This window comes from Sorex araneus, chromosome X (genome assembly GCF_027595985.1).
Source record: "Sorex araneus isolate mSorAra2 chromosome X, mSorAra2.pri, whole genome shotgun sequence".
NCBI lineage: Eukaryota > Metazoa > Chordata > Mammalia > Eulipotyphla > Soricidae > Sorex > Sorex araneus.
Genome location: NC_073313.1, coordinates 324,932,322 through 324,959,512, shown reverse-complemented (window position 1 = coordinate 324,959,512; position 27,191 = coordinate 324,932,322). Strand labels below are relative to the sequence as shown.

General features: G+C 43.5%; 1 protein-coding gene across 1 annotated transcript in view; it reads right to left on the bottom strand.

The window, feature by feature from the left end:
* Nucleotides 1–25,661, bottom strand: part of COMMD1 (copper metabolism domain containing 1) — a 137,983-nt gene extending 112,322 nt beyond the window's left edge. The window contains exon 1 of the mRNA XM_004609281.2: nucleotides 25,445–25,661. Coding sequence (XP_004609338.1) covers nucleotides 25,445–25,621 — 177 coding nt within the window. The 5' untranslated portion in view covers nucleotides 25,622–25,661. The remainder of the gene's footprint in view (nucleotides 1–25,444) is intronic.
* Between the last annotated feature and the right edge of the window lie 1,530 nt (nucleotides 25,662–27,191).

Sequence of the window (27,191 nt, the reverse complement as noted above, 5' to 3'; positions counted from 1 at the left end):
ACATGTGAGAATAAACGCAGTTTAAAACTATCTTGCTCAAGAATCAACTATAAGCAAAATGGTAGTAAATACCCAAACCCAAAATACTGAAAAGAAAACATCCAAGATGCAGATCAAAACAACCATGAGATACCACCTCACACCACAGAGGCTAGCACACATCCAAAAGAACAAAAGCAACCGCTGTTGGAGAGGATGTGGGTAGAAAGGGACCCTTCTACACTGCTGGTGGGAATGTCGGCTAATTCAGCCCTTTTGGAAAACAATATGGACGATTCTCAAAAAACTAGAGGTTGAGCTCCCATTTGACCCAGCAATACCACTGCTGGGAATATATCCCAGAAAAGCCAAAAAGTATAGTCGAAATGACATCTGCACTTATATGTTCATCGCAGCACTGTTTACAATAGCCAGAATCTGGAAAAAACCCGAGTACCCTAGAACAGATGACTGGTTGAAGAAACTCTGGTACATCTATACAATGGAATACTATGCAGCTGTTAGAAAGAATGAGGTCATGACGTTTGGATATAAGTGGATCAGCATGGAAAGTATTATGCTAAGTGAAATGAGTCAGAAAGAGAGAGACAGACATAGGAAGATTGCACTCATCTGTGGAGTATAGAATAACAGACTATAAGACTAACACCCAAGAATAGTAGAAATAAGTACCAGGAGGTTGTCTCCATGGCTTGGAGGCTGGTCTCTCATTCTGGGCAACTCAGAGAAGGGAACACCAAGTAAAATGTGATTGGAGGTCATGTGGGGGAAAGATGATGCGGGCCCAATATAGACTAGAGACTGAACACAATGGCCACTCAACACCTTTATTGCAAACCACAACACCTAATCAGAAAGAGTGAACAAAAGGGAATACCCTGCCATAGTGGCAGTGTGGGGTGGGGGGGAGACAGGACTGGGGGGGGGAGGGATGTTGGGTTTACTGGTGGTGGAGAATGGGCACTGGTGAAGGGATGGGTTATCAAACTCTGTAAGGGAGAAACATGAGCACAAAAATGTATAAATCTGTAACTGTACCCTCACGTTGACTCATTAATTAAAAATAAACTATTAAATTAATAAAAAAAAAGAAAACATCCAAGAAAATTACTCTAAAGTTAAAAAAGTTTGTATTTCAAAAAGTGATTTTTCAGGGCTGGAGCTACAGTATAGTGGTAAGGGATTTGCCTTGCCCACAGCCAACATGTCTGTTAATCTGTGGCACCCCATATAATCCCCCAAGCACTGCCAGGAATAATTCCTGAGCGCAAAGCCAGGAGTAACCTCTGAGTAACCCCTGTGCCCCACATACACACTGTCACTGTCACTGTCATCCCTTTGCTCATCGATTTGCTCAAGCGGGCACAGTAACGTCTCCATTGTGAGACTTGTTACTGTTTTTGGCATATCGAATACATCACGGGTAGCTTGCCAGGCCCTGCCATGCGGGCGAGATACTCTCGGTAGCTTGCCGAGCTCTCTGAGAGGGGCGGAGGAATCGAACCGGGGTCGGCCGAGTGTAAGGCAAACGCCCTACCCATTGTGCTATCGCTCCAGCCCATTACATACACACAAAAAAATGATTTTTCAGTTGCTACTATATAAGAAAACATAATAAATTAATAAAAAGCAGTAGTGGCACTGCCAATTTTTATACCACTTCTTAGAGATCAAAATGAAAAAAACAAACATACAAAATAAGAAGTGGTAACACAAACTCATTAATTACTCTTCTTCCCCAAAATAATGTGGGTTAATCTAAACTTCAGAAAAAATGACCAACAGATATATTTACATAAAACTTCAATATTTCCTTAAATGACTAAACTAAAAAATTGAACACATTTTAAATGTTTACATTTACCACATAATGTAGTTCTTGTAATAGGGGAATAAATAAGAGTTTAACTCCACATGAAAAAAATATAGTCTTTTCTGATTTTATAACTGAAGATATAAAATAAGAGTTTTTAGAGCTGAAGTGATAGTACAATGCAGGAAGGGTATCTGTGGCCTTGCATGCCGCCAAGTCAGGTTTGATCCCTGGCATCCCATATAGTCCCTCTAAGCACCACCAGAAGTAATTCCTGAGTACAGAGACAGGAGTAACCCCTGAGAATCACCAGGTGCAACCCTAAAAAGCCAATACTACTACTACTACTACTACTAATAATAATAATAATAATAATAGTAATAATAATAATAATAGGGTTTCTAGTAAACCCAGGATTTTCACCAGTAAAAATCTTTTAGGTTGGTGTCTGAGAGATAATAAAGGAGTTAAATTGCTTGCCATACACTTGGCCAACCAATTCACCTCTGACACCTCAGATCTTAGATGGCCCCTGAGCACTCTAAAGGGTCTCTCCTGAATACTGAACCATAAATAGTAGTTTCTGAGTACTATCAGGTGTAGCCCAAATCCACCAAAAAAAAAAAAATCTTGGGGGCTGGAGAGATAGCACAGCGGGTAGGGCGTTTGCCTTGCACGCGGCCGACCCGGGTTCAAATCCCAGCATCCCATATGGTCCCCTGAGCACGGTCAGGGGTAATTCCTGAGTGCAGAGCCAGGAGTAACCCCTGTGCATCGCCAGGTGTGACCCAAAAAGCCAAAAAAAAAAAAAATCTTTTAGGCTGTGATTTGTCTTTAAGCTCACTGGAAAATTAGTGCTTTGGATTTGCTATTAAGTGGCTATAGTAAAAGAAGAATATTTAATGCTCAAAATGCTTCCAAATTATGATCTTTAATGGTCTGAGCTGTTACAGACTGGCTTTTTCTCTGCCAGGCTACTTTTACCCAACAAACTATCACTAATGTCTGTTGTTCCAAATTCAGGTAAGCCTTCTGTCCTTGTCAGCAAGGGGGGAAAAAAAATCCACCATGAAGTAAGGAATGTTTCTTCCATTTAAACTGTAGCACTGTAGCACTGTCATCCTGTTTTTCATCAATTTGCTCGAGCGGGCACCAGTAATGTCTCCAATGTGAGACTTGTTGTTATTGTTTTTGGCATATCGAATATGCCACGGGGAGCTTGCCAGGGTCTGCCGTGTGGGTGGGATATTCTCGGTAGATTGTGGGCTCTTTGAGAGGGACATATTTTTATATTTATGTACATGTATGTAAATATAAAAACCTAGAGGATATTCCAACCCTAAGAAGGGAGGCTAATGGGCAGCAAGCCATACTGGTCCCCTTGTAGCCTTTTTTGGCCTTTAAACAGATCTGAATTCTGGTGACTATTAGATTGATGGGACTTTGCTAATTCCAAATACAATACTTATTTTTTGGTCTGATATTATTGAACTGACGGGTGGGATCCAGGAACGTGATCAACCTTGTGAGTAATCATAGGTAAATGGGACAGCCTGCTGGGATGTGGGGAGCTTGGGGAGCTGACCCTTATTCCCAACACTGTCAGACATCTGATTCACGGGGCCCCTTCCATCCTTTCAAATGTCTTTCTACATACAGTAAAATTCACTTAAACTGTTTCCAGTAGGGGCTAGAGCAATAGCACAGCGGGTAGGGCATTTGCCTTGCACACAATTGACCCCGGTTTAATTCCCAGAATCCCATATGGTCCCCCAGCACTGCCAGGAGTAATTCCTGAGTGCAGAGCCAAGAGTAACTCCTGTGCATTGCTGGGTGTAACTCAAAAACAAACAAACAAACAAACAAACAAACAAACAAAAAAACTTTCCAGTAGGGGCCAAAGAGATAGGACTGCAGGTAGGACACTTGTCTTGTACCAGGTTTAACTGTTAAACAGTTAAACAGTCCCAGAGCACCACCAGAATTAATCTATGAGTATTGTTGGGTGTGACCCAAAAATACAGAGAAAAAAAAAAAGAAGTTTAAAAATTAAAAAAACAAACCCTTCATTTCACTCCATGATCCTTTTAAACATGAGCAAAACATGAGACTCTGGATCTTGGGGATGTCTCAGCAGCAAAAGCCCCTGAATGAGGAGGCCCCACGTTAGACTCCCAGTGGAGTCACAGGTGCCCGTGCCAAGCTACTCCACGGCTACTCTGTTACTCTGTGGCTAAGTCCCCTGTGCCACAGTAGCTCGAGATCTCCAGAGCACAGGCCCTGTGTGTGTAAGCACAGTGAGAAGATGTGCAAGCACCATGGCCAGGAGTGTCACCACAGTCATCATGTGTGTGAGCAACACAATCATCCCAGGAGAGCAAACCAGAAAAGTGTGGAAGAGAATGGGCCCTATGAGCGTGTCCCTACACCCTTATACTAAAGTGTGTGACCCCAGGAAGCAGTAAAGCTCAGCATGCAGGCACCAGAGCCAAGTCACTGCAACAACCAGGAACGGGCAAGGGGGGGATCAATGAGACTTACACTCCATGAGAAAATACAGCCTTCTCTAACAGAACATTTTGTGACCAGCTCAAAGATGGAAGTATGAAAAAATCTCCAGAAGCAATAATAAAGTAAAATGCAAATAATAAACACACATTTCATTCCTTCCACTCTGGTACTACATGTTCTGTATATTAAGGTTCTGAGTTCAACCTGTAGAATTACAAGGTCCAAGCACCTCATTAACAGGCCTGCACCACGTGGTTAAGTATCTCTGAGAATGGCCCCAAGGCTCTTGAACACAGCTGAGAAGGCCTCCAGAAGAAACATCAGATAAACAATAAAATGTTTACCAAAAGATAATAAGGGTATAAAGCTTGAGAAAATACAAATTTATTTAATTATGTGTTACTTGGCTTCAGAGCAGAACATATCTCAGTGATAAAGGAGTTCAAAATACAAAAATCCTACCTCCAATCTATTTGAAACGGCAAAACAAAGCCCACTGAAACTATATAAAAAACTTTTAAAATCAGGCAGGCTGGTTTATGGCAGGTGGATATAAGAACACTGGTGGAGAGAAGTTGACACTGATCATGGGATCGGTGCTGCAATTATTGTACGTCTAAAACTCAACTATGAATAACTTTGCAAATCACAGTGCTTTAATAGAAAAATTAAATGTGACAGTGGAACATAACAGTGATAAATAACATTTGTTCATAAGACTAATTTGGACTTTTGGTGGAACTAAATATTTTTTAAAAATTGTTAGCATACATCTAATATCTACTAGTCATAAAAAATAAACAAATATTCATGTGATAAAAAGACTTGTAAAATCAACATTGATTATGGGCTGGAGAGATAGCACAGCAGGTAGGGCATTTGCCTTACATGCGGCTGACCTGGGTCCAATTCCCAGCATCCCATATGGTCCCAGGGCACCACCAGGAGTAATTCCTGAGTGCAAGCCAGGAGTAACCCCTGAGCATTGCCAGGTGTGACCCAAAAAGCAAAAAAAAAAAAAAAAAAAAATCAACCTTTTTTTTTTTTTTTTTTTTTTTTGCTTTTTGGGTCACACCTGGCGATGCACAAGGGTCACTCCTGGCTCTGCACTCAGGAATTACCCCTGGCGGTGCTCAGGGGACCATATGGGATGCTGGGAATCGAACCCGGGTCGGCCGCGTGCAAGGCAAACGCCCTACCCGCTGTGCTATCACTCCAGCCCCCAAAAAATCAACCTTGATTAGGTAAGTAGATCAAAAATAATTCTCATCAACCTTAGAAAAGAAACTGCAATATGCAACAACGCAGACAAACCTTGTGAACAATATGCTAAGTGAAATAAGCCAGTCATAAAAAGACAAGGACTGCCTGGTCCCACTCACATAAGACATCTAAAATTTACAGACTCAAAGAAAGGAATGGCAGAGTCAGGGATGTGGTTCAAGTTGTAGAACAAAATGTTCTGCATGTGTGAACTGGGTTTCATCCCTTGCACTCCATGACTCTCGAGCAATGCCCATTGTTCAAGCCAGCCCAGTGTAACCCTCCATAATAACAATAACAATAAGGCCAGAATGCAGGTTTGCCTGTAGAAGCCCCAGTTCAAGCCCCAGCACCACAAAAATCCCCTAAGCACTGCCAGGAGCAACTCCTGAGCACAACCAGGTATACCCCCAAACCAGACACAACAACAAAGAGTGGAACAATGGTGGCAGGGGTGAGAGTAAAGTAAATTAGGAGTTACTAATCAATGGCATAGGTTTCAGTTAAACGAGGTGAATGAGCTCTAAGAGATATGCTGTATAATGCTAACTGCAGTTATCAATACTATACTACTTTAAAAATTATCACGATAAAATTAATTTTTAAAATGGTACTCTAGTCAAAAGAGACATAAGAAGAAAGTAATGGCTATAATGACATTTTTTTTTGACCATACTCCTGCCCCTCCAAAAAAAGATCCCTGGCTCTGCACTCAGGGATCACTCCTGTCAGGGCTTGGGGGATCATATGTGGTCCTTGGGATCAAACTCAGGTCAGGTGCAGTCATGGCAAGCCCCACACCCTCTGTACTATCTCGCCAGTCCTAGTAACAATCACAGAAGCTCCAGGTTTGGTGTTTGGCATCATGCAGTCTTCTTAGTATCATAGGAAGACAGGAAGCAGACCCCAAGCACTACATCAGGAATAGCCTCTGAGCCCTACCAGGAGTTGCCCTCCAAAAAAGAAAAGACAAAATCTTGCCTTGTGCTACAACATGGATGAAACTAAAGGGAGCCATTCAAAGTGAAATAAATTAGAGAGGCCAGAGCGATAATACAGCATGTAGGGCACTTGCCTTGTACACGGCCAACCTGGGTTCCGTCCCCAGCACCTAGTATGGTCCCTGAGCCCACCAGAAGTGATTCCTGATTGCAGAACTAGGAATAAGCCCTGAGCACCACCAGGAGAGGGTCCCCAAAAATATCCCCCACAAAATTAAAAAAAAAAAAGAGGAAAAAAGACAAATCCCTGGTGATGATCTCACTCATATGTGTAGTATGTAAAGACACAAAGGAAGGGAAGAAGCAAAGGCAAAATCAAAGGACAGTAATTGTCTCTACAGGGCCCAGAGAGATAGTGCAAAGCGCTAAGTACATGCTTGCAAGCAGAAGGCCTAGGTGTGATTCCCATTACTGCAAGCTCCAACAAGAGTGCCCCTTGAGCACAGAGCCGGGAGAAGCCAATGAAAACCTTCTCCAAAATAAAAGGAGAAAATCATTTCAAACATACTTGGTTTCTAGCACGGTTTTTCCCCGGTCTTTTAGCAAACTTATGTTCTACTGCCACCTAGAGCAGAAAAATAGAATTACTGCTCATAAATCCTATTTGGATCTTCTAATGTAAACATTTTTATTTATGTATTTATTTATTTATGTTTGGCTTTTCCTGTCATACCTGCTGATGTTCAGGGTTACTCCTGGCCTGCATTCAGAAATGACTCCTGGCAGTGCTCAGGGGGCCATATGGGATGCTGAGGATTGAATCAGGGTGGGCCACATGCAAGGCAAACTTGCTACCCACTATACTATTGCTCTGGCCCCTTATCCTTTTTTAGCCTATTGGATACCAGGGCCTCATACATGGCCGTAAGCACTCTATCAGTGAGTTACATCCTAGTTCCTGCATCTACTGTTTCATACTCAAGTTAACTTTATTATTTAATATGTACTTTCTAAAACACATAAGGGTTCATTCTTAAATAGTCAAGAGAGCCACTAATTTACATATTTTCATCTAAAAATTAAAACCAATAACTTATTGGGAGCTAGAGTGATAGTACAGTGGGTAGGGTATTTGCCTTGCAAGTGACTTCAAACCAGCTTCAAACCCCAGCATCCCATATGATCCCCTGAGCACCACGAGGAGTGAAACCTGAGCACAGAACCAGGAATAACCTTTGTGTATCATGGGTATGAACCAAAAATTACAACAACAAAAAATGATAATATATAGGAGCTGGACCAATAGCACAGTGAGTAGGGCGTTTGCCTTGCACACGGCAGACCCGAGTTCGATTCCCAGCATCCTATATGGTCCTCCGAGCACTGCCAGGAGTAATTCCTGAGTGCATGAGTCAGGAGTAACCCCTGTGCATCGCCAGGTGTGACCCAAAAAGCAAAAAAAAAAGATAATATATTAAAAGGTGCCTTACATAGTAGAATCTTTCTATATTATGGAATTATGCAGAAAGACAGAAGAAAACAACAAAAAAATTGATGTTAAAAAAAAAGGATTCTGGGGGCTGGAGCGATAGCACAGCGGGTAGGGTGTTTGCCTTGCACGCAGCCGACTGGGGTTCGATTCCCAGCATCCCATATGGTCCCCTGAGCACCGCCAGGAGTAATTCCTGAGTGCAGAGCCAGGAGTAACCCCTGTGCATCGCCAGGTGTGACCCAAAAAGCAAAAAAATAAATAAATAAATAAAAAGGATTCTAGGGTTGGAGCGGGAAGGGCGTTTGCCTTGCACGTGACCGACCCAGGTTCGATTCCCAGCATCCCATATGGTCTCCTGAGCACCGCCAGGGGTCATTCCTGAGTGCAGAGCCAGGAATGACCCCTGTGCATTGCCAGGTGTGACCCAAAAAGCCAAAAAAAAAAAAAAAAAGGATTCTGGATTTTTCAGAAGAAGGAGGTACTGGACTCATTTCACAAAATAAATCTCAACACATACGCCCATTCTTTTACAGTAAAAAAAATGTCACTAACAGGACCCTTCATTTTGTAAACTTAATACCAATTGCACTTTCAAGCTTATGCTTTTGCTATAAAAGCTTTTCATTAACTTTTTCCAGTTATTTGGAAACTAGAAAACTATGCTTTTGATATAATATGTAATAAAGCATGCAAAACATTATAGTATTTCAATATATAGAAATGAATGGAGAGGGTAGGGTGACCCAGCAGGACAACTTGTATCTGCGGGGAGAGTGCATCAGCAGCCTGATGGTACCATGAGACTTCCTGATACCACAAAACTGCTGCTGTGCCTTTGGCTGGATCCTCCAACAACATGGGTCCAAGTTTACCAAGAAATTAAATGGCAAAAAGTTAGGTATGTGGGAGCCACACCCACAAACCACCTCTGGCTCAGTTATACAAGCTCATTTATTGCCTTATTTCAGACACCCATAAATGCCAAGAGTTCAAAAGCCGAGGGTTAGGACAGGCTGAGTGGCTCGCTTTGGGCAAGCGGGCATGCCCTATAGGTATAAGCCAATAGTATATTTCCCTGGAAAAGATGAAAACAAGGGCCATGATCCAGAGACACACAAAAGAATCTCTGAACTGAGAATCTCGCTGCAGAGATGCCTCTGGACTTTACGCCAGGCCGACCTCACCAGGCCTCAGACGGGGGCAGGTGTCATCCCTCCATCTGCCTCCTAAGAACCAACTTCCAGAACCCAATAAGAAGTACAGGTACATGGCTGGAGCGGTAGCCGGCCCAGGTTCGATTCCCACGATCCCATATGGTCCCCCGAGCACAGCCAGGAGTAATTCCTGAGAGCAGAGCCAGGAGTAACCACTGTGCATTGCTGGGTGTGACTCAAAAAGAAAAAAAAAGTACAGGTATGCAGGTTCAGTGACAGCAAACTCCAGGCCTCAAGGGATAGGGGATGGGCCAGTCCCTCTCATCCCCCCTCCTCCCCAGTCCCCATGGGACCCTGGAGATCACTCCCACAAACTGCCTCCAGCTGCTACTTAAGCTCCTTAATGGCCATGATCCTTAATGGCCATGATCCAGAGACACACGAAAGAATCTCCAAACCGAGCAGCTCTTGCAGAGATTTCTCCAGACCCTAACTATCTAAATTTTAGAATTCCAGGAGAGCGCAGCCGTGACATCTTATGTGACTCATAATAAGCAATACCAAAAAGAGTATGGGGGACATTGTCTACCATAGAGGCAGGGGGAAGGGTGGGATTGGCAGGGGGTGGGGGGGAGATACTGGGGACTTTGCTGGTAGGAGATGTGCACTGGTGAAGGGTTTGGTGATCGACTATTGTATGACTGAAACTTAAATAGGAAAGCTGTATAATTGTATCTCACAGAAAATGATGTTAATAATAGTAATAAAATTAAAAATTAACATTCTGAAAAAAAAGAATGGGATAAAACAGCATGATATTAGACTAGAAACAGAACCATAGATTAATGAAACAGAGTTGAATATTCTGTCACAGAATCTCAAATCTTAATCTTTGATAAAGGAGTAAGAAATGTGAAGTGAACAAGGAAAACCTTTTCAACAAGTGGTGCTGGGCAAACTGGACAACTACCTGCAAAAAAAAAGAACTCTGGCCTCTGTCTAATGCCCAGGCACAAAAGTCAGATCAAAGTGGATTAAAGACCTCAATATCAGACCTAAATCCATAAGGTACATAGAGGAAAATGTAAGCAGAACCCTCTGTGATACTGACGCTAAAAGCATCTTTAAAGGACGAAATACCACTGATCAAGCAAGTGGAAACATAAACAAATGAACTACAGACTAAGAAACTTCTGCGCCTCAAAAAAAAGTGACCAAAATACAGAAAGACCACACAGAATGGGAATGAATATTTACCCAATCACTTGTATCACTTGTTATCCTATTGATCTTCAATTTGCTCAAGCAGGCAACAGTAACGTCTTCATTCATTCCTGTTGCATGCTAGTGTAGACCAATGGTATATGCTCGCTCCAGGAACATGAAGAGCCTCAAACTGTTCATTCAGGGTCTTGATGATGAAGTCTGACCATCTCATAGGTGGGCAGCCATGCAATCTTTTGACATCCCATGGAATCCAGTCAGTAACAGCTCTAGGCCAGCGGTTGTCTCTAAATCGCATTACACATCCAGCCCATCTGATTTTCAACGCCTTGACAAATGAGACAGCGTCCCTGATTCTTGATCTTTGACGGAAGTCGGAACTCAGGATTCTTTCTCTCACTTGAGTGAAACGTGATATTCCAAGCATAGCTCTTTCAATTCCTCTTTGGGATACCCAAATAGCATTCTGTTTTTGTAGGGCCCAGGTCTCTGAGACATATGTTAGTGCAGGAAGAATGGTGGAGTCGAAAAGATGTGCCCAGAGCCGAAGGTTCTTCATCCTCTTAACTTCTTCAACACTCTTGAAGGCGTTCCATGCTGCTCTCTTCCTCCTGTGCAGTTCTGGTGCCAAGTCATTCCTCATGTTGAGTTCTCGACTCAGGTACACATAGCTGCTGCATTCGGAGATGTTCGTTCCGTTGAAAGCAAATGGAACATCAGGGATAGTTCATTTTTCATGAACATTGTCTTGGTGAGATTCAGCTGCAGTCCAACCTTTCCACACTCACGGTCGAAACTGGCGAGCATTTGTGCCGCTTGGCTAATATTTGGTGTTATTAGAACGATGTCATCAGTGAAGCGGAGGTGGTGTAGTTGCCAACCATCTATCTTTACTCCCATTCCTTCCCATTCCAGTTGTCTCATGATGTTCTTGAGGGTGGCACTGAAGAGTTTCAGTGAAATGGTATCGCCCTGCCAAACCCATTTACATCAATGATCACTTCCTTGTAGAACGGTGAGATCTTGGTGGTGAATCCGTAATACAGCTCACAGAGGATCCTGATGTACTGAGTTTGAATGCCCTGTTTGGCTAGGGCTTTGATGACTGCTTCAGTCTCAGCAGAATCGAAGGCCTTCTTTAAATCGATGAACGTTAGACAGAGCGGCATCTTGAACTCTCGCAAAACTTCAATGAGCTTGGTCACCGTGTGGATATGGTCCATCATGCTGAATCCTTTTCAGAACCCAGCTTGCTCGCATGGTTGTCCTTTGTCTAGTGTTCTGCCTATTCTATTCAGGATGAGTCGAGTGAACAACTTGTAGACGACAGACAACAGGCAGATTGGGTGATAGTTGCTGATGTTGTGGATGTCTCCCTTCTTGTACAACAGAATGGTTCTGCTGGTTTTCCATTAGGACAGAACCTTGCATTCAGAAAGGTAGCGTGTGAAGAGCCGAGCCAGTGTATTTACCTAATATCTATCTGATAAGGGGTTAATATTCAATATATACAAGACACTAGTAGAATTGTATAAGAAAAAGACCTCCAACCCCAACAAAAAATGGGGAGAAGAATAGAAGCTTCCTCAAAAAAAAAAAAAATACAAATGGCCAAAAGGCACATGAAAAAATGCTCTACATCACTAATCATCAGGAAGATGCAAATCAAAACAGCAATGAGATATCATCTCACACCACAGAGACTGGCACACAACAAAAAGAATAAGAATAACCAGAGCTGGCATGAATGTGAGGAGAAAGGAACTCTCTTTCATTGTTGGTGGGAATGCCGACTGGTCCAACCTTTTTGGAAAACAATATGGGCATTCCTTAAAAAACAAAAAACAAAAAAAACCTAGAAATTGAGCTTCCATATGACCCTGCAATATACTTCTGGGAATATACCCTGAGGGCGCAAAAAAGCATAGTAGAAATGACATCTGCACCTGTATGTTCATTGCAGCACTGTTCACAATAGCCAGAATCTAGAAACAACCTAAGAGCCCGCGAACAGATAAACTTATTAAAGAAACTTTGGTACATCTACACAACAGAATACTATGCAGTTGTTAGGAAAGATGAAGTCATGAAATTTGCATATAATGGACAGTCATGGAAGTATCAAGCTAAGTGAAATGAGTCAGAAAGAGATTCTCTCACTTGAGCGAAATGTGATATTCCAAGCATAGCTCTTTCAGTTCCTCTTTGGGATACCCAAATAGCTTTCTCGTCCTGTTTTTGTAGGGCCCAGGTCTCTGAGGCGTATGTTAGTGCAGGAAGAATGGTGGAGTTCTTCAAAGACAAAGTTCTTCAGACAAAGAATTACTGCATTCATTTGTGGGATATAGCACTGTAGCACTATAGTTCTGTTAGTCATCTATTTGCTCAAGCAGGTACCAGTAAAGTCTCCATTGTGAGACTTGTTACTGTTTTTGGCATATTGAATACACCATGGGTAACTTGCCAGGCTCTGCCATGCAGGCAGGATACTCTCGGTAGCTTGCCGGGCTCTCTGAGAAGGACGGAGGAATCAAACCTGGTCAGCTGCCTGCAAAGCAAACATCCTACCTGCTGTGCTATCACTCCAGTTATGGTTTCTTTGGTCACTATCTCCTCTCCTTCTACTTGTGGAATATAAAATAACATAATAGGGGCTGGAGCAATAGCACAGTGGGTAGGGTATTTGCCTTGTACACGGCTGACCCAGGTTCGATTCCCAGCATCCCAAATGGTCCCCTGAACACTACCAGGGGTGATTCTTGAGTGCAGAGCCAGAAATAACCCCTGTGCATCGGCAGGTGTGACCCAAAAAGCAAAAATAAAATAAAATAACATAAAATAACATAATATGAGACTGACACTCAAGGATAGTAGACACAAGGGTCAGGAATACTGCTCCACAGTTGGAAGCCTGCCTCATGAGCTAGGGGAGAAGGCAGCTGGAATACAGAAGGAATCACTATGTCAATGATGGTTGGAAGAATCATTTGGAGATGTGTGCTAAAAGTAGATAAAAGACCAAACATGATAGCCTCTCATTATCTATATTGCAAACCATAATGCCCAAAAGTAGAGAGAGAGAGTATGGGGGAAATTGTTTGCCATAGAGGCAGGGGGAGGAATTGGATGGGGGGGGGGGATACTGGGGACATTGGTGGTGGAAAATGTACACTGGTGGAGGGATGGGTGTTGGATCATTGTATGACTGAAACTCAAACATGAAAACTTTATAACTGTATCTCACAATGATTCAATTAAAAAAAAAGAGAGAATGGGGTATCTTTATACACGTAATCTCTTCTACTTAAATCATACCTGAAAAAGATTGTGGGAATGTGTCTGAGAAAAACCTTTCACCAGTGCTACAATTCCACTTGATCAGGCAGAAAATTAGAATTCATCAGGCACCTTTGTCACACATACCAGTGAGCACTTTATTTTTTTTTCCCAAGTACATAATAATTTATTCCCTTGTATCCCATTCCCACGCCACCAGGTCCGTGTCAGCTTAATGGACATCATACTATGGTTAACGCCACGCCGTGTTTCTTCCCGAGAAAGAAGGATATTTCTTCTCAGCCGGCGTGGGGATATGGCTTAGTTCAGTCTATAGAGATGGCTACCACTTTGGTAGCCTTCAATATTTCAGCAAAAGACTTACTATTCTTGTTAGGATTTCCCACCAAAGTCCGACCCGTTAAAAAGGAACCATTTCATATTGGTGATGATTAAATGACAATAGGTTGCGCGGCCATGGCAGCAGCCTCGCGGCTTTGAATTTCTGTATAGAGTCCAGGGAAAGTACAGCCAGAAATTACATGTCGCTACAAACTTTAACCCTATTATGGTCCCCCCAAGGTCCAACCCATTACAACGGAACCATTTCATACTGCTGATGATTAGATGACATTAGGCTGCTGCGGCCGCGCGGTTTTGGGTTTCTATATAAAGTCCAGGGAAAATTCTGCCTAAAATTCTATCGCTACAATCTTTTACCCTTCAACAAAGAACTCAGTACTATTGTTTGGAGTTTCCCCCCATGGAAAGCCCTGGCAAAAAGGAACATTTACACGTTGCTGACAATCAAGAGATATTAAGAAATCCAAAATCCAAGGTTTTGGATTTCTATATGAAGTCCAGGGAAAATTCTTTTGGTAATTGCATCACTCGCTGGCAGCGCCTGGGCCAGAAGCTCCGAGCACACAGTTTGGAGGCATTTTGGGGGCGCCGCTCGTGTCCAAAGTGGTTCAGTTGCCTCCGGGGTCGATCTCTCGCGGGGCCGGAAAGGAGCGTCCCCACATGGCTCTGTGCTTAAATGTCGGCCGGCTCAGGGCGGACCCAGAAGTCCCGCCCCATCGGCTTTCCCGGGCTTCCTGCATAGTCTAAAAACCGGCTATTGCCACCAGTGAGCACTTTAAAAGATAATGCAGAAACCGCAGGTTTGTGGGCAACAAAGGCAGAACAACGACTAGTACTTCCCAAGGCGCCTCTCTGCCAAGAACTGGCTTGATGTTTGAGCTGTTAGCCCAGGAAGAATGTGCTGGCACGAACTCGAGGGCCCTTGAGTGAGTGATCATCCACAGACATTAGATATAGCCAAGGAGAGCAGAGAAGGTCTACACTTTAAGGACTCACAAAAGGTTCTCAGAAATTAACACATTTCTTCTATTTGTTCTAAAGGAAATTTGGATCTCCTTCGGGCCAGGATTTAGTGATGATTTTTCACTAGACAGTAGATTAAAACCGACCTGTAATTTTTCAAAAGCAGAAAAGAACATGGCTGGTTTTTTCTTTAAAATCAAACTCCAAAGCATGGCAGACCACTCTCAATAGGAGTAACAGGAATCCAAGGTAAGACACCTTTTAGATTTATAGATATCCACTGTGCCTAACTTGGTGTCCTGTGAAGATTAAGATTTGCAAATAAATGCAAGGCTCTACCATTTGATCCACATCCCCAGTCCAGAAAGATATTCTAGCTTTTGGGGAGGCTGGGGTGGGGATTGTTGGTTTTGGTTTCCAGTCCACACTGGGTGGTAATCAGGAGCTACTCACAGCTCTTTGCTCAGGGTTGCTCCTAGTGGTGCTCAGGAAATACGTGGAGCCAGGAATTAAACCAAGGCCTCCTGCATACAAACTGAGCTATCTCTAGACCCCCTTTCAGATTTCGGTTTTCAGGTCATACCTAATGGTGCTCAGGGCCTAAGCCCAGCTCTGTTCAGGAATCACTTCTGGGACTGCTCAGAGAACCAGATGGTGCCCAGGATAGAACCCAGGGCCCCAGTGTTCAAAGCACGGGCTCCCGGCTCCAACACATTTTGGGGTTTGTTTTTTGGGCCACACTCATATGTGCTCAGGTCTTATTCCTGACTCTTCGTTGAGGGATCACTCTGGCAGGACTTGGGGCACTATATGGGGTGCTGAGGATTGAACCTGGCTCAGCCCCTTCAAGGCAAGCACCCTACCTACTGTACTGTTGCTTTGGCCTCCGAAACACATTTTTAGAAACTGAAGAAAAAGAATTACCTCCCATATACATACCCTTTCTTAAAGCAACTTGAGAACATGTTAAGAAGAGATACCTTAAATCAGCTGAGCTTCTGCTAAGTTTCAATTTAAAAAATAGAGTCTTGGGCCAGAGTATAGCACAGTGGGTAGGGCGTTTGCCTTGTACGCAGCTGCGTTTGATCCCCGGCCTCCCATATGATCCATCTATGCACCGCCAGGAGTAATTCCTGAGTGCAGAACCAGGAGAAACCTCTGAGTATCGCACGCCACAGATACACCAAAAAAAAAAAAAAAGTCTTTTTCAGCGTAGTCTTAAAGATCAAGTCAAAAAACTGAAAATGAGATCCAGAGCAATCAAATTTTATTACAGGAAAGACATTAGCACAACATTAGTCAGCCACATTCATGATTTCTCACCTTGTACCGAAAATACACAATTAAAGAAGTTATTTTCTGCTGTTTCTTTTTTCCTTTTAGTCCATTATAGCTATTAAATTGGTCTTTTCTTCCTTTCATCTTTTATTGATATTGTAGTATGGACTTGCATCTGATCTTGTAACTAAACTGCCTATAATTTATTTAAGCTTGCACATAGCACTTGTGGCTTCCTTTTCAAAATTTCCATAATTACTTTCTTAATGTCTTTATTTTCCAGGAAATATAAATCCAAATAAGGACTATAGCTATAAAGTGTATAACTGTATCAAAAATAGAGCTGGTATATAAATTATAGTATTATCAAATGTGTAGCTAATAAATACACAAAAATATTAATACTATCATGCTAGATAGTAGCACTGTAGTACTATCATCCCATTGTTCATCGAGCTCGAGCGGGCACCAGTAACTTCTCCATTGTGAGACTTGTTGTTGCTGTTTCTGGCATATTGAATACACCATGGGGAGCTTGCCAGGCTCTGCCGTGCAGACGGGATACTCTCGGTAGCTTGCTGGGCTCTCCGAGAGGGACGGAGGAATCGAACCTGGGTTGCCCGAGTGCAAGGCAAATGCCCTACTCGCTGTGCTATCACTCCAGCCAGATAGTAGTATGTGCAATTTTATGTACCACAATTTTCCATGCTTTCTTTAGTGGAGTTTACAATAAAAAAGGGAAAGCAGGGGCTGGAGCAATAGTACAGTGGGTAGATTGTTTGCCTTACAGGCAGCCAACCTGGGTTCGACCCCCAGCATCCCATATGGTCCCCTGAGCACTGCCAGGAGTAATTCCTGAGTGCAGAGCCAGAAGTAACCTCTGTGCATCGCCGGGTGTGACCCTCCCCTCCCAAAAAAAGCAAAAAAAAAGGAAAGCAAACAGGTGGCTGAATGTTTACAAAATTAAAAATTAAATTTAAATCCAGCTTCTGTCAGATGATATAATCCAATTACAATACATGCAAAAACTATTATTAAAGGTCTTTCCAGTCTAATTCTCAAACAAATGTTCACGACTTCGAGACAATAAATAAATAAACGATAAGAGACAGACTGAATACAAATATTCAGGAGCCTGGAGAGATGACTCAAAGGGCTGGAGCTCATACTTCATGTAAAAGAGCCCCAGATTTAATCCCCGGCACTGCATGTTCCTCTGAGCATATCCAGCAGTGACAGACTCAAGCATCAACAAGGGTAGGGCCAGCATGGCTGGATGTGGCCTAAAAGACACACACACACACACACACACACACACACACACACACACACACACACACACACACACACACACACACACACACACTTTGGGGTTAGGTAGAGCTCATAGCCAGAATGTATGCAATCTTAAATCCGATACTTAGTACCACAGACAGACAACGCTGGATGTGGCCTGGCAGCTCCCCATGCATTTAAGGCAACAGTCCTGGTGACCCACCTCAAAATCATTAGGTGTGACCCTCTATTTGAAAAACACAGGTACATCGGTTTGCCAATTATATCTTGATAAAGTTGTGGCAGAGGAAGGCCGTTGATAACTGTCTTGAGGCAGGAGTGAAATAAGAAACATAATTCATAAGCTAGTTGTGTGTATTTCCAGATTTCCAGAATAAAATTTAAACATATTTATAGTTCAAATTATAAAGAAAAAGAGAAATAGATAAACTAATTTCAGATTGACAGAATTGAGTATAGGGAGCAGCAACAGTAGAGAAAACAAAATTCAATCATATGTACATTAAAAAAATTTTAATGTGCAGTAAGGAAATTCAAAATTCATTGCCAACAGAGGGCAGTAGTGAGCATAGACCATATGCAAAAAATAATCTATCTTCATAATGAAGTCTTGAGAATTCTAATAAAGTAGAATTAGGAGCATACTGCATAGGTGAAGAGCAGGATCAAGAAACAGAGTATATGGGGCTGGAGTGATAGTACAGTGGGTAGGGCATCTGCCTTGCAAGTGGCCAACCAGGATTCAATCCCTGGTATCCCGTATAGTCTCCCGAGCACCGTCAGGAATAACTCCTGAATGCAGATCCAGGAGTAACCCTTGAGCATCGCCAGATGGACCCAAAAAGCGGGTAAAAAAAAGGAACAGGATATTTAAACATATATCTAGATGAAGTTGAGGTATACATGTGAGCAAAAAAAAAATAAAGATTAAAACACAGCGTATTTGTGATATATCTCTCAAGTTAAAATTTGTTTATTTGGGGCCGGAGCGATAGCACAGCGGGGAGGGCGTTTGCCTTGCACGCGGCCGACCCGGGTTCGATCCCCGGCATCCCATATGGTCCCCCAAGCACTGCCAGGAGTAATTCTTGAGTGCAAAGCCAGGAGTAACCCCTGGGCATCGCTGGGTGTGACCCAAAAAGCAAAAAAAAAAAAAAAAAAAAAAAAAAATTTGTTTATTTACTCCGGAACTGTCAAAAATAAACTAGAGAGGGCTGGCACGATAGTAAGTGGGTAGCGTGTTTGCCTTGCACGCAGCCAACCCAGGTTCAGTCCCAGGCACCCCATTTGGTCCTCCAAATCCCACTAGGAGTGATTCCTAAGAGCAGAGCCAGGAATAAGCCCTGAGCACCAACAGGTGTGACCCAGAAACCAAAATAAGATAATAAATAAATATAAACTAGAAAGGAGTTGGGTAATTTCCTTGCATGTAGCTGACCTGCCACAACCCTGGTTCGAATACTAGGTAACACATATGATCCCCTGGGCACAGCCAGGGGTCATTTCTGAGCACACAGAGCCAAGAACAACACTGAAAGCCACCAGGTGTGGCTCACAACCCAAAAATAAACAAATAAATTGAGGAGCTAAGAAGAAGAGTTCGAAGGCAAGAGCATATACTTCGAGTACCGGAGGCTCAGGATAATCCTTTGCACCCCATGGCCCACTGAGCACTGCAGGGAATGACTTCTGAGTACTGTGCCAGGAGTAGTCCCTGAGAAATAGAAAGTAGAAAGACAAAATATAAATAAATAAAGCAAAGAAAATGATCAGCTTCACATATCTATAAGCAGAGGAAAAGTTTGCCCTTTTGTGATTGAGAGTAAAGCAAGAGAGGGTCAATGTCCCACGCCAGGTTTTCCAGAGACCAGCGACCGGTAAAAATACAAGCAGTCAATCCATTACACCCGGCACAGGAAGTTAACGCTAGGGAAAGGCGACCACTCAGAGAACACCTGAACCTGAAACGAAGCCTATGAATGAATGCAGACAGCTATCAACAAGGAGCCTGCTAACAAGAGAAGCCACTGCTACTCCTTCCCTTCCTCCTTGGCCCACACCTCTTCCCTCTATTTTTACTTTCTCCACAGAACCTGAGAGTTTGTAGGTGTTTTAGGTATAATCACCATGTAAAAATCGCAGTTTAAAGAAACCCTTTCCAGGGCAGGAGCGATAGCACAGTGGGTAGGGTGTTTGCCTTGCACACGGCCAACCCAGGTTCAATCCCCAGCATCCAATATGGTCCCCTGAGCACCGCCAGGGGTGATCCCTGAGTGCAAAGCCAGGAGTGACCCCTGTGCATTGCCAGATGTGACCCAAAAAGCAAAAAAAGAAAGAAACCCTTTTCTTTGCCATACTGAGGATAAAACTCAGAGCCTCACACATGCACAAAAAGTGCTCTACCACTGAGCTAGGTTCTCAGCCAAAATGACGTTAAACATTTTATGCTCAGTTCATTTTCCTTTGCTTAAAGTCCTGCACTTGTTTGTATTTATTTATTTAGGCTTTTGGAGGCATACCCAGCAATACGCAGGGGGTTACTCCTAGCTCTGCATTCAGGAAGTACTCTTGGAGGTGCTTGGGAGACCATATGGGATGCTGGGGATCGAACCCAGGTTGGCTGCATACAAGACAAACACCCTACCTGCTGCACTTGTTTTAAAAATTCTTTTCTTCAGCCTGCATGCTGAATTCAAGATCTCTGAGACTCCACAAGACAAAAGAAAAAACTATCTTGACTTTTACTATCATTTCTATACTTATTAAAATGGGGGCTATAGGGTCCAGAGAGATAGTACAGTGGTAAAGCATTTGCCTTGCATGCATCAACCCAGGTTCTATCCTTGACATCTTATACAGTCCTCCAAACATCACCAGGAGTGATCCCTGGGCAGAGAGCCAGAAGTAAGCCCTGCGCATAACTGAGTATTAGCCCCCACAAACAATAAATTGAAGCTGGGTAGTATAGGTAACAAGGCACTTTGTTTTACATGCAGCTGACCTTGGCTCAGTTCCCAGCACCATATACTCCCCTGAGCATTTCGGGGTACAGTCCCGGAGGCTCTTGAGCACCACCATATGTGGCTCTGGGGGCCCCAGTCACCATAAGAGTAGCCAAGGTAAGCCCCAATACTGCCAAGTCCTAGTAGCACTGCATCTTGAGGCCTGCGCATTGAACCACTGACCAAGAATCAGAGGAAGGGGACAGAGGACTCTTGTGCACTCCTTTGGAGACCCCCACCCACCCCTGCCAAATAACAAAAAATTTTAAAAGTATACTCTGCCACACCATACTAATTAGAATGAGCAACAATCAAAAACTAGAAAATATCAAGGGTTGGTGATGATGTAAAGTGCACTGTTGGCGGGAATGTAAAGTAGTATAGCCTCTGTGAAAAAAAGTATGCAGTTCCGCAAAAAATTAAAAATAGAATTGCCATATGAGCTAGCAATTTCTTCTGGTTTTATACCAAGAAAACGGAAAGCAGAGACTCAATATACTTGTACACCCATGTCACAGCATTTATAATAGATAAAACATGGAAGAAAACCAAGTGATCAATAACAAGTGCATGGTTAAGCAAAAGTGACATATACATGCAATGAGGATTATTTAGGCTTAGTGAACAAGCTAGACACAAAAAAGACAAATGCTATATAATTCCACTTATGAGACATTTAGAATAGTCAGACTCATCAAGAAAGAAGTAGAATGATGGTTTCCAGGAGCTTGAGAAGAAAGTAGGACAATGGGGAGTTAAAGGGAGCTCCTGGTTAATGAGTACAAAATTTTAGTATTATAAGATAAAAAATATATATATATATGGGAGAGCCTGGCAAGCTCCCCGTGGCGTATTCATATGCCAAACACAGTAACAATGATGGGTCTCATTCTCCTGACTCTGAAAGAGTCGCTAATGCGGCACCATTGGGAAGGACAAGTAAAGACAGGCTGCTAAAACCTCTGGGCTAGGACGAATGGAGACGTTACTGGGCCCGCTCAAGCAAATCGAGGATCAACGAGATGACAGTGACAGTGACAGTGAAGATAAAAAGGTTGTAACCCCCAGCACTGCTCTGGAAGTAGCCTCAGAGTGAATACTGATCAGCTGTAACACAAACACTAAAGGGAAAAAAAGTTATAAACAAGTAATAGATGCACAGCATTATGAATATATATACAATTTAAATAAGGCATTATGAATATGTATACAATTTAAATAAAGATGATATTTAAAATTTTACCACAACAAAAACATTTAAGCATCCATCCTGCTTAAGAATAGGAATAAATGGACCTAATAAAGAGTAAAATGGGTAAGATATTTGTATTGCATTCTGATGATCCAGCACTACATATGGTCCCCAAGCACCACCAAGAATGATCCCTGCCATAGACCAGGAGTAAGCCCTATACACCACAGAGTGTGAGCCCCCCAACCCTGCCAAAAAAGAGTGGAATAAACATGCACAGGACTGGGTGGGAAGGAAAGCTCAAGGGGCAGAGTGTAGGCTTAGCATGTTGCAGGATCCAAACCTACCGCTACATGCCCATCACACACAACCAGCACCACCAAAGGAAAGCCTGGTCACCCCAGCCCCCAAGCAACACTACGTGGGAGCCCCTATTAAAATGAATAGGTACACACACACACACACACACACACACACACACACACACATTGCTCTTTATATATTGGGATTAAATATAAGGAAAGGAGGAAGGTTACTTTACTTTTTTATGCTTCCACCAATACTCAGTCCTGAGTACTGTCGAGTAAATTCAGGTTCATTTCCTGACTGTGCTCTACGTTTTCCTGGCCCATCCCTGCTATTTTCTTAACCTAGAATGCCCTAAGTGGAAGCCATTTGCTTTAGTCTACAATATTTTATTTATTTATTTATTTTTGCTTTTTGGGTCACACCCGGCAATGCACAGGGGTTACTCCTGGCTCTGCACTCAGGAATTACCCCTGGCGGTGCTCAGGGAACCATATGGGATGCTGGGATTCGAACCCGGGTCGGCCGCGTGCAAGGCAAACGCCCTACCCGCTGTGCTATTGCTCCAGCCCCAGTCTACAATATTTTAAAGTTCAAGAGCTGCAACAACAACAACAACAACAAAAATAGCATCTCCAGGCCACAGAAAGTACAGTGGGTAAGGCGACTGCATTGCAGGCAGCCAATCCAAGTTTGACCCCATTTGGTCCCACAAGCCCTGACAGTAGGAAGCTCTGAGCAGAGGCAGAAGTAAGGCCTGTGCACCTCGGGTGCGACCCAATCAGGAGCCTCGAGACTGTACAATGGCTAGGGCACATGGAACAGGACTTAAATTCAATTCCCACCACCACCTGGTCCCTCCAAATGAGCCAGGTATCCCCAGCACTGCAGGGCCAAGCAGAATCATATCCTCTACTAAACCAAAAGCCCCACTGGCCAAATCACCAGGGTGGCCCCACATCTCTTGAGCATCACTTGGGAGTGTCCTCACCTCCCAAAAAGAATTAAATCCTCTTCTGTGCAGATACTAGTTTACTCAGATCTCAATGCCTTAGCATCTTTGCATCATGCTCATTTGCGAATGCTCTCCTTTACTGCAGATAAATATTTTTTTCTCTGTTCAAAGTCTTTTTGTTTAAAAAAAAAAACCATGCTTGTCCTTTACTTATCTGTAAGAAATAGACATTTGCTCTTCAGTGTTACTTATAAAGGAAAAGAAGGTTAAAACTATATGCCATCTCGAGTTTCAGTCCTAAGTCAAAAATTCAAAGGCTTTCAGCTTTGTGTCTCATCTGTGCAAAGTATGTAGTAACAAAACAAGTAAATCTTCTGCTCTACTCTCAACACTAAAGACAGATGATGTTAAGTCTTCAACCCAGAACCATTCAGGAAAGTGAGTAAATCTGACCTACATGCTCTGCATATAGGATGCCCAGGTTCCAGTCAGACCTCTTCAAGGTTCCTTTAGCACTTCCAGGAGTGATTCCCAGTCAAAGACCCAGGAGCAGCCCTGAACAGCTAACTAATCCTGGTTTAGAAAATCATACTCTACGGAACCTCTCTGATCACTAGAGAGTAAGATTTGAAAGAGGGGCTTTACCACTGATATATAATATCAACTAAAAATGTTTAGAATGTCTTGGATCACCCCGGGATATTGTCTCTTTTATATTCATGACACAACTTACTTTCGGTAAAAGTTTCTTCATTTTGTTTCCAGGATTCAAATCCTGTGATGTTAAATACTTTTTTTCAAAAAAAAAATCCTGTCTTTATAAAGCATAATTTTTATTTAATTTTTAATTTGGGGGGGGAGTTTGGGGCCACACCCAGTGATGATGAGGGTTCTGGCTCTGAACTCAGATATTACTAATTACTCCTGGAGGTGCTCAAGGGATATGGGATGCTGGGGATTGAACCCAGGTCGGCTGTGTACAAGGCAAGCACCCTACCCACTCACTATGGATAGAGTCCCTGAAGCAAACAATTCTTAAAACAAGGAGCAAGAAAAAGATTATAATGGATTACATTTCAACACTGACTTTAATCAAAGTGTAATATCATTTTATGGCGAATTTTTCTTTGATGATCTCCCTCCCTCCACAGGGGCTACTGCCCATAGTATTAATACTCAATAATAGTGATTGCTTGGGTAACCATATGGTGGTGGAACTGAATCCAGGGCTCCACATGCAAAGCTTTTGCTCCTGTCCTCTGAGCCACTTCCCAGCCCCAAAGTGTGATGTTAGACAAACTTCTTAAGCCTCCTTACAGCCTATTTCCTAATCTTTAAAATGGGTCTCCAGCATACAAAGCTACTGCAAGAAAAAAAAATTAAATGTAAAATACCTTGTATGATTCCTAACACACTGGCTGTCTACAAAAATACGCACTCTCTTTCAGTGTATTTCTAGAACACACTTTGGTACCAGATTCATTCCTATTAGGTCTTAGTCAACACACTCACTGAATCCTTTGAAATGTCACAGGTACAAACTGACCTATGTGTAAGGAATCGGGAAAGATGATGAAGAAATATCAAATACCTCCGTCCCCACCCACCCACCCACCCACCCAGTGTTTTGGACCACACCCAGTAAAGCTCTGGGACTACTCCTGGCTCTGTCCTCAGGCATGAGGTACTTGAAGAACCAATATGGGGGGGGCGGAGGGTCACCCAGGTCGGCTGCATGCAAGGCAAATGCCCAAACCCCTATACTACCTGTTTGTCCCCTTACTGATATTTCTTTCCACATACTGAATGTGAACGTCTAGTAATTTGATATATTGGACTAAATGAAATACATTTAATTTTCGCTTGATCCCAGGGTCCTTAGAAACCAGACAAGAGCTCCACAGCCGAGCCACACCCTCGCTCCCTTTTCACCTTTCCTAAATGGCTAGTGGCTCTCCTGAGATGTCTAGGGGTCGAGGTAGTTTACACTTTTAACTTCAAGCTGGGGAACATGCGCTCACTGCACAGCGGGCTGGGGCCTCGGGTCCCGTCAGCGTATCCCGCCCGGTCCTGGCTCCCTGTCGTTCCGTTCCAAGACTCCGAAAAAGAAATCGCACCACATTTTTCAAGGTATGGAGCGCACAGACATGCGGGCGTGTGGAAGCTGTGACTTAGGAAAGCACCCACAGTCTTCGTCCGCGGGTGACAGCGTGCACGGCTGCGGGGAGCGTGGCGGGGCAAGAGGGGTCACCGATCAGAAGTGACAAGAGCCGGGTGTGAAGGAGCGCGGAGTGGGGCCCTGGAGGAACGGTGGGTCTGAGGAAGGCCACCTCCGTTTCTGGGTAGACTCGTCCGAGGGTGCAGGCAGGGAAGGGTGGATCGCTTCCACAGAGGAAGCCCCGGCAAGAGAGGTACCTTAAGAATCCCCCTCATCTTCGCAAGAAAGGGACGGAACTCCTCCGGAGACACCTCGGGATAGAGCTGCGTCCGCAGCAGCTCCTCGGTGACGCCCGCCGTCCCATGGAAAATGTCCTGGGCCAGCCCGCTGAGCAGCCCGATCAGAGGTTTGCAGCGCTCAGTCTCGCCTGCCATCCTGCACCCGAGAGCGGCCCCGCCCCCCGCCCCGGGCGGAACGGGGTCCCGCTACGGCGGCCGGGAGGCGCCGAAACAGCTGCGCAACGGAGCGCGGAGTCGTGGAAGCGGGTTCCAGCAGGGGTCAGTGTTAGCGCTGCAAAACGCCGCAGAGCTCTCTTTTTCAGTTACACAAGTACAGGTTTATTTCGGCTTGTTTTCATCATTACCGGGCCTGCTCAAAGGAAAGATCACGTGAAGGAATCCGTTGTGGAAGATAGCATCCTGTAAGGGTTTAACTTTTGGATGGCTGTATTTCATTCCATACCTTGTCCATCTGTTAACTGAATAGGATTCTATCACTCAATCTCTTCCCACCTATCTTTCTGCCCAAAAAAATTTGAACAATGCCCCTGGTAACAAAGCGTTTGCTTGGATTGTTGATTTCCTTTTTATCTACCTATCTTGTCTTTCCATTTAGATCACTGACTGGTTCTCTATAATATGCTGTTAACACCTTTATTAATCAGATGTGAAATGTACAGATAACTTTTCTATCTATTCATTTCATAAAGTCTATTCATCCTTAAAAAGGAATAAAATGCCAATACGTTATAACATGGATGAACCTTAAAAATTTTATAAGAAGGGGCCAGAGAGATAATACAGCAGGCAAGACTCTTCCCCTGCAGGAAACTGAATTGGGTTTGATCCCCAGTCACTCTGTATCCCCCACACCCTCCGCCCATGAGCCCCACCAGAAATCATCCCTGAACACAGAGCCAGAGCTAAGCCCTGAGCATAACTGGGTGTGGACTCCGCTCCAAAAAGGAAATTTTTTTTAATTTAATAGTTTATTTTTAATTAGTGAGCCAACGTGAGGGTACAGTTATAGATTTATACATTTTTGTGCTCATGTTTCTCCCTTACAAAGTTTGATAACCCATCCCTTCACCAGTGCCCATTCTCCACCATCAGTAAACCCAACATCCCTCCCCCCCCTCCCCAGTCCTGTCTCCCCCCCACCCCACACTGCCACTATGGCAGGGTATTCCCTCAAAAAGGAAATTTTTTAAATGTAGGATTCCTTTGGGGCTGGAGCGATAGCGCAGCAGTTAGGGCATTTGCCTTGCATGCGGCCAACCCGGGTTCGATTCCTCCGCCTCTCTTGGAGAGCCTGGCGAGCTACCTAGAGTATTTTGCCCGCCTGGCAGAGCCTGGCAAGCTACCTATGGCGTATCGGATATACCAAAAACAATAACAACAAATCTCACAATGGAGACGTTACTGGTGCCTGCTCGAGCAAATCGATGAACAAAGGGATGACAGTGATGACAGTGACTGGATTCCTTTTATATAAAATGTGGAAAATGCTCCAACCCAAAGAAGCAGGATGTAGATTAGTGGTTGCCAAAGGCTGGAGGAAAGGAGAATAGAATTATTCTAATATTGCTAGATTTCTTTGGGGGATGATGAAAATGTTTTAGAACTAGTGGTTGTGGCTGCACAACTTTGAGTATTCTAAGACCCTCTATTTAGATACTTGAAAAGATTAATTTCAGGGTTTGAGAGATAGCACAAGGGATAAGAT